Source organism: Chaetura pelagica, unplaced genomic scaffold (assembly GCF_000747805.2).
Source record: "Chaetura pelagica isolate M959 unplaced genomic scaffold, ChaPel_1.0 scaffold3, whole genome shotgun sequence".
Lineage (NCBI taxonomy): Eukaryota > Metazoa > Chordata > Aves > Apodiformes > Apodidae > Chaetura > Chaetura pelagica.
The window spans coordinates 12,352,646-12,359,440 of record NW_009952974.1 but is presented as its reverse complement, the minus strand read 5'-3'; the positions used below and the strand labels follow the sequence as shown (position 1 = coordinate 12,359,440).

The following is a 6,795-nucleotide window of genomic DNA, read 5'->3' as shown; positions in this document are numbered from 1 at the left end:
AAACTTATGGGTGAGGTTGGTAAAAAAAAAAAAAAAAAAAAAAAAAAGGATAGGTCAATTTCTTAAATATGGCTACAGCAAGATTCCCAGGACTTGTGAAATTGCTTTTCATTTGTTGCAAGCTAAGATGACAACAGTGACAGTCACTGTGTCTCAACTGACTCAAAATAACTTCTGAAGCCACAGACTGCCAGCCTGGGCCCTGATATGCCGATATAATTGAAACTGATGTCTAAATCAAATTAAGCCAAATTAAGCCTTTGTAAGTAGGACTCTCAAATTAAGCTCACAAAAAATCCTCAAAAAGCCACACAACTAGTACTACAAATACTCATTATTTACATGAAGCAACCCTGACATTACTCATCTAATTAAAATCTTGGCATAAAAATGTTTAAATACACAAATTTAAAAATCCACTATTATAAAATACAGCAAAATAAATTCCTGCACCTGCATTGCTATGCTTCTGAGATCGTTTTGGGGAGCAGAGACACAAAGAAATGAAGTTTCTTTTTAACAGACAACATGAAAATAAAGCCTCTTCCCAATAATAATTGTATTCTGGCAATACTACATCGTCTTTCATTAAACTGGTATCTCCCAAATACCAATGGGGTTTTGGTATCATTCTAGTCACAACACATAGGCTGCTCAAAACCCACAGTACAGTCTTATCCAAAGCCCCCACTAAGAAAATCTAATACAGTGACTTTCTTGACACCTGAAAACATGACATTCATTTACAAAATAAAGTCCTCCAGAAAATATCCCTTGAATGATAACCAAGAGTAGGGAAAACTCAAGAACTGTCAGAGATTTGTTGCAGAAGTCTGCCCTATCCAAAACTATTTATTCTGCAAGATACAGAATATACAGCAGATGGAGCATCTGAACCCATTCTGACAGCTTCCATAGCCTACAAAGGGTACCGAGCATCCTCTTGGTACCTTTTGGCAATACCCTTGTCAGCACACCAGCAAACTAACCACTCTGTAAAAAAGGAACAAAGATATTTTAAGACACGACTCTGGTATAGTAAGTACAGTTTTATTTTCTTTTAGCTGTTAATAAGATATAGCAGTATTTCTTTAAATGAATATGAGCCTGGAAGAGCTCCCACGAGATCACTTAACCTAGGGATACACAAGCTTTCTTCTATTTGTGAACTATGTAATTTCCCAATACAGGCCAAGATATCACAGGGACGTTTATATATTTGACTCCTACACCTTACATACCTTTATATAGCACACACACAAAGCTTCTCTCACCAATCATTAGCAATAGTACCTGCACAAAAGGACCATAAATTGAAAACACAGGCTTTGTCATCCACCTCCTCTGAGATGGAACCAGGTAAATCCAGACATTTCCTGGCATTACCTTGAATCACTCTCAATACTTGCTGACTCAGACATGAGAGGAGTAAGGCAGTAGGAGCTCCTAGAAAGAGCTAATAAAGTCATAAAGCATAAAAACTGTCCCTCGTTACAGCCAGGTCCCAATGTGGAGTCATTCAAAGCTGGCACACAAGCACCCATACCAGATATAAACTGCAAGCAAAAAGAACATCTACTATTTTTAGTCCTACCAGGGCTAAGTATCAATTCCATTTTGGTTTTGTTTGATTTGCTCTAGTTTACTTTGTTGTTTTCCTCTTGTAACTCTTGAAAGTCACTTACAGTCTTTATTCTCATGACCCTTATTAAAATTACCACATACTCTCTTTTAGGACTACAAATATGAGTGAGGTAAGTCCAGTGACATGCATGTGGTTATAGTTAACTCATCCCTTTCAGAAGATACAGGCACAATCCATGTTTTCTGGACAGTCCCTTCCAGATGTGGATCATAAGATCAAAAAATTGAACATGATGCATTATATTCCATACTAAAAGTTTTATGAAGCATTAAAAGATCTGCTAAATCTTCTTGCATATGTATTATATACATGAAGACCTGGCAATATAGAATTAACTTCCATGGTAGTTAAACTTCTATCAATGCAGCATCAAAGCCAGTAAAAACATGTTTTTATTTTTGAGTCTTGTAAAACTCCAATGCATTGCACAGACATGACTGAACAAAGCATGCACAGTTAATCCTACTCAATTTAACACCTTTTGTCCGCAAGTTAGTTCTGCTAGTTCACCAGAAGTATTTCCCAATAAGATTAAAGTTACATTTTACAGGAGTTTTTTACACCACTGGTTTGCACTGACCAGAGACAGTATTTTGGAAGAATACAGGAAATGCACTGCATGAAACCAAATGGTCTTGTACCCAAGTACCATGGTTGCAATAGCTGAAGCAAGCAAATAAGATGCAACAATATTGTCCATCAATAGCATGAAGTCAGTTCATGGAACACAGACTATTTCCAAATAGCAGTGATACTAAAATTAATTCAAATTTCCAGTAAAATTCCAGCAGTAATAAATCTCCTGGTGAAGAGCCATACTCCAGATCAGATGACAGATGCCAAAAAACAGCCACCAAAAGCACAGCCTTCAAAAACAGTGACAAATAATATGTGAAATGTATATTCAGAAATATATATTCAGAAATATACGGACAATCGAAGGAGACAAGTGTTACCCAGTGAAAATCTAATGTGGCAGGCATAAAACAATAGCTTGTAACATTTTGTTCCACCAGTTATCTACTCAAGATAATGATGTCAAAAGAATTGCTAGCAATCTGCAGAATAAAGCCTTTGGGCCCAATCTCCCCAATCCATTTCAGTGGGAGTCAAATTATGGGCTATTCCAATAATTTATATAAATCCTTCACACAAATATCAAATAATTTCCTGAGCACTATGTCTGTGGTTTTCTTCAATGAGTATAATATTAACACTGAGGGCAAAAGGAGACCTTTCTAATCCCCCCACATGCATCATAAACACCACATGGATAGTTTGATTTTCCATAAAACAATTCACAAGGAACTCCTGTTCTTGCTTAAAGCCTAAAACTGCTAAAGTGCTTGGACAACATATTAAAATGGCAATTTAATTTCATTTTTACTGTTATTTAATCATTCAAGACACACTCCTACGGTTTACTTAATCAGCAGAAGTCTCATCCAGAGTTTCAGATCTTATACTTTAATCAAGGCCTTCCAGCATTTTTCTCTGTCTATCTATTTAGCTGTATCTTAGCCACATAAGCAGACACTTCTTCCCACACAGTCACATTTTATTGTCTGCCTATAAAAAGTTAATGCTTTGCAGAGGTCTTTGTGTTTCTCAAATTTAAAGGAGTTTTGAAGAAATCTGCCTGAGCAGATTCTAAGTATATCCTTCCAAGTATTTGTAAGTTTTTCTGAGCACATATTTTAGTTTGATATGCTGCTATATACCAGAACAAAAATTGTTTTATTTCACATGCTAGAACTTGTTAGCTTCTTGGCTAATATAATGCCTGCAAGATATTTGCTGGTTTTGATTGGCTTTCTTAATAAAATGAAACACAGCTATAACATATTTGCAGAATGATACCACAGCTCTATTGACTTGGCTTGTGCCCTTGGACTCAGCTAGCATAAAATTCCTCTGAGCAAGCTCTTCCCAAGCCTCTTCTGTTTTCTTTATAATCAGTTGTTACGGATTATTGGCAGAATTTAACAGAAATACAAGGCAATCAGTCATTAGTTAAAAGGACGTTTTCTTTCAAATAAACCAGACAAGGTAACAATTAGTTTTCTGGACTATATGGAAACCATCCAAATATCTACTAAACGCAGATATATCACAGTTACAGCAAGGTATTTTTCTATTGCTATCAGGAAAGCCATTGACCTGCCATGACTTTCAGCACAGTTCAGTCACAGATGTTCATTATTGTCATCACTACAGATAAACATGCTGCATACTATGTATGTAAACACACTGGCCGCCATTAGGGTCAGCAGAGACCTTTAGGCCACCAAGGCTCTCCAGTACATCATAGGCCACTATAGTTCAGAAAGTTATTCTGGTGTTGAGTTCAATAACTTGACACAAAAATATTGTCCAAAAAGACATCTCAACGTGAAGACAAGCAGAGATGGAAAAGATTCTCCATCTTTGCTCCTTCTGTTTGTGTTCTGCTCCAAGCATTACTCATCCTCACAATTTGTGCTTTATTTCCCATTCTAATTTGTCTGGCTTCAGATACCAATCCTTAGTTGTTGTAAAAACTTTTTTCACTACATGAAATGAGACCAGCATTTTCTCCATATGAAAATGCACTTTCTGCTAACAAGCTCTTATTTTTTAATTCTGTAGGGTTCTTGACAGACAAGTTCTGGCAAAACTTGCTAGATTTATTTAAGACATCACCACTTGCCTCTCTGTTACCTCCCCAGAAAACTTTCAAGAGAAGGTGCCCACAGCAAGCTGCCCCCCAACTATAACCCGTTGTTAGTTCAAGCTGCAAATGATCACCAGTCTGAAGGAAAATAAACAATGTTGTGCTAGAAGGCACTTGCTCCACATCTGTCAATTTATCCTGACAGATGATGTCCATCACCCCTTCAGACACACACAACCCCACAGCCCCCTACTTTCTTTAAGTGTGTTCAACAATCCCCCTGAGCTGTCTGTCCAGTTGGTTTGCATTCTTTTAACACAACAGAACCAGGGCTGCACCTACTGCTTAGCACCCATTTCCCCAGTGCCATATACCAAGATATAGCACAGCCAGTTCTTACAAATTACTTGATCCCCATTTGGATATGCAAGGCATTAATCTAATTGCCTAACAGCACCATGGTATGAGCTCTTAATGAGTTGCAAGTCTTCATTAATCCCTAAATAAACCCTCAGACTATACCAAATTCTTTCCAGTATATGGTTTCCTTTCCTAGTGCGAAACCTGTGTTCCTTGTTACTACGAGCAGAATGTTGTATGGTCCAACTGTGCCAAGCAATACATATGACTGTCCTGTTTTCTCCATCATTTCTCATTCTGCTAAGGTTTATACCATCACAGGATGTAGTTATACTGCTTTTAAATTTTCTTTCAAAAATGCTTTATGCACCTAGCAATAGGTCTAGCGCAGACTCCTGTGTAATCCCAACACGAACACCCCTATTCAATAAAGATACTGCACTGGCCATTCCTGAGATCTGCCAGCCAATTGATTTTTAAGGAGCATATTACTGATACTGGAATAGAACCAATTTTACTTGTATATCTTTTGATATTAACATACTGTAGAAGAGAATAGTCCAAACTGACATTGGACAGATGGCGTACATCTCCCATCATCCAGGAAAAATAATGAGATCTTTCCACATTATTTTAGACATCAACTTGCTTAATCATGATCAAACACGCTTATCACATTACTAAGCATGACATAATCACGCTAACTCGGTTGCTGCAGTAGTGGATGAACTTTGGCGTCTGATTATTTACCAAGCATATTATCCTAGCGCTGCTCTGCTGACCTCCAGCTTGTAACTGTCTGTCTAAAATACTCTGAGGATATTGCATACAAGTTAGATATAGTCATGCAGGAACAGTGGTCCAGTAACTCTGCCGTCCATCACAACACTGGTGTGTTCTCACTGCTGTATGAGTGGTGGTGACCAGCAGGCAAACAGGAACACTGTGAGGAACACATTAACTATCTATCTGCTGTCACCATACAAAGCTGAGAGTCAAGAGGTAAACCTGAAAATCTTTCTTAAAAAAAAACAAGACAACATCAAACCAGTGTTAGTAGTAAAGACTAAGTTAATTCTGCCTTTTCCCACAGGATTGCCAAGAACCTGTTCGCCTTTTCAGGAGCACGGGATGCGGCGAGGTAAGGCAACTGGTACAACAGCTGGGCTTACACCGCGCTGCAAGACGAGACCAAGCCAAAGCTGACTGACTAACTCGGAGCTAGCGGAGCCTCAGATCAGTCCCTGCAGCAGGAAGGGACAACGCCAAGCAACACGTGCTAAGCCTATAGCCAACACACCAGATGCAAACCACAGCACTTAGGAAAGCAGATGCAAAGAGGAGGAAACAGAAGCAGGCAAAGACAGCAAATGCTACCTCTTCCTATCTAGCAACATGCCCAGTGGTATCAAAGGGAAATCACTAGATCCAAGGGTGCAGCTAGCTCTCCTCCTCCTCAGGGCCAGAGCAGAGAGCAGCTGCTAAACAAGAAAAGTGAGGGGAGGACAGTAAAGAAATGATAAAATAATAATGCTTTGAATCTGGCACACCCTTGGCTGAGCCCCCCCTCAGTATGTCTTTACTGAAACATCATCCAGTTAGGGGGATTTGCAATTAAACAAACAAAAAGACTAAGGTAGTTTGCTTCAATTAGCTAGAGCATGGAACACACTAGAAAAGAATTTCTATGCTTGTTTCCACAGAAGACAACATGAATTGAAAGTAATCTCTTACCTCTTTTTCTATTTTGAGCAGCTTCTTTACAGCCACCTCCTTGTCCTGAGAAATCCATCGGGCTCGGTAGACGCTCCCAAAACTCCCTCCACCGCAGTTCTCAAAAAACTGCAAGTCATCAAATCTAATTTGCACAAATGAAGCACTGGTAGACGACATCTCATAATGACCAAATATACCACAGCAAAACCTGTGAAAATAAAAATTTGCATTAACACATAGGCTCTGCAAACTTATGGGCTTTCTTACCCATGGTCAGACCCCCCAAAAACCAGAACCAGTCACGATAAAGACACTACAGTAAAATCCGTGGGGCAGGAGGAAAAGAGCCTGGGAACTCGCACTCCAACAGGCTGTGCAAATGTTTGCATAATTTGCATGAGCTATTAGGAGCAGCTGGGAG

General features: G+C 38.9%; 1 protein-coding gene across 1 annotated transcript in view; it reads right to left on the bottom strand.

The window, feature by feature from the left end:
- Positions 1 to 6,576, bottom strand: part of LOC104387395 (mitogen-activated protein kinase kinase kinase MLT) — a 59,112-nt gene extending 52,536 nt beyond the window's left edge. The window contains exon 1 of the mRNA XM_009996157.1: positions 6,393 to 6,576. Coding sequence (XP_009994459.1) covers positions 6,393 to 6,551 — 159 coding nt within the window. The 5' untranslated portion in view covers positions 6,552 to 6,576. The remainder of the gene's footprint in view (positions 1 to 6,392) is intronic.
- Positions 6,577 to 6,795: the final 219 nt, after the last annotated feature.